At 34.3% G+C, this 1,156-nt stretch overlaps 1 protein-coding gene across 1 annotated transcript in view; it reads right to left on the reverse strand.

Annotated features, from left to right (window-relative positions):
- Nucleotides 1-528: 528 nt before the first annotated feature.
- Nucleotides 529-1,156, reverse strand: part of LOC134269783 (uncharacterized) — a gene marked incomplete at its 5' end in the record, with an annotated part of 7,600 nt that continues 6,972 nt past the window's right edge. Inside the window, one exon of the mRNA XM_062751993.1 lies at nucleotides 529-1,156. This exon is cut by the window's right edge and continues 89 nt beyond it. Coding sequence (XP_062607977.1) covers nucleotides 529-1,156 — 628 coding nt within the window.

Genomic DNA, 1,156 nt, shown 5'->3' on the forward strand with positions numbered 1-1,156 from the left:
ATAGCCGAGCGGTCTAATAAGTTACTTGTCAACTTTTATATATCGCAATTTGTTATAATTAGCTTCATGTTAACATTATCATCTTGACATGAATTAGTTGTATTCATATATTCACATAATCATCTTGTATTTTGACACAAGTCGCATGTCAAGATAATCTTGTGCATTTTGTTTATATGAAATATATGGAGAAAAACAAATAAGATTCAAGCTCAGTCCAATAAACAATACAAATATTATGTAATATTCAAGACGTTAGTAAGTAACCTTAAAGATTAAAATTAGATAATCTAAAGAAATTGGTTATTTGCATGTCAAAATAAGTATCTTGTATGTTATATAAACAAGTGGCATTTCTACATACTTATGTTTTCATGTTAACATGATTAAACTTGCTTATAGATGGCAGAAATATGCCACTAATATTTTTTCCTTTGTTTTGTTAATTTTCCAAAGAAGAATACAGAAATATTACAAAGACTTCTTTTAAAGCTCGCTTTGTTCTGCACGTTTCATTATAGAAACATTTCAACGTAAGCCCGTCACGCTTTCGGTTGAATCCTCCAATCCACTCGATGCAGAGCTGCACACGGAAGTTGAGTTCTGCCTTCTCAGCAATCTTTCCAACATGTTGCAGGTAGACGTTACCGGATTTGGCGAGAAATTCGTATTTAATATAAGTTCATTGTTGTTCTGATTGTTCTCAAACAGATCAAGCAAAATGTCGCACTGTTCTGTCGATAATTCCAAAACTCCTTCTTCGTCCTTAAAACCAGAATCTGCTTTGTCGTACGGAAATGAAGTTGTATCATTTCGCTCTTTTGATATTTCTGTGATCTGAACAGCTGAATGAGATAAAGGGGCAGTTTGTTCTTTTTTCTGCTTTTCCGGTTGATCAACGTGGTCAGTAAATTCATCATTAGATTTACTGTTATCACTTCGTGCATAAGAATGTCCTTCTTCAGCAGTTTTATTCTTGAAATGCTGCTGTAAGATTAGCTTAGAAGGTGGCATGAACTTCTGTTTGCTATTGGGCAGCCAAGCGCCGTCTTTGGCTCTTTTGCAAAAAGGTGTTGAGTTATTTGGTGTTTGCTCAAGAACTTTCGGCATGCCTTGCTTAACAAGATCCTCTACAAACGCATTAATTTCGGTTAAA

This window comes from Saccostrea cucullata, unplaced genomic scaffold (assembly GCF_032062105.1).
Source record: "Saccostrea cucullata isolate Sc308-1 unplaced genomic scaffold, CSIRO_AGI_Scuc_v1 ctg2016, whole genome shotgun sequence".
NCBI classification, from domain to species: domain Eukaryota; kingdom Metazoa; phylum Mollusca; class Bivalvia; order Ostreida; family Ostreidae; genus Saccostrea; species Saccostrea cuccullata.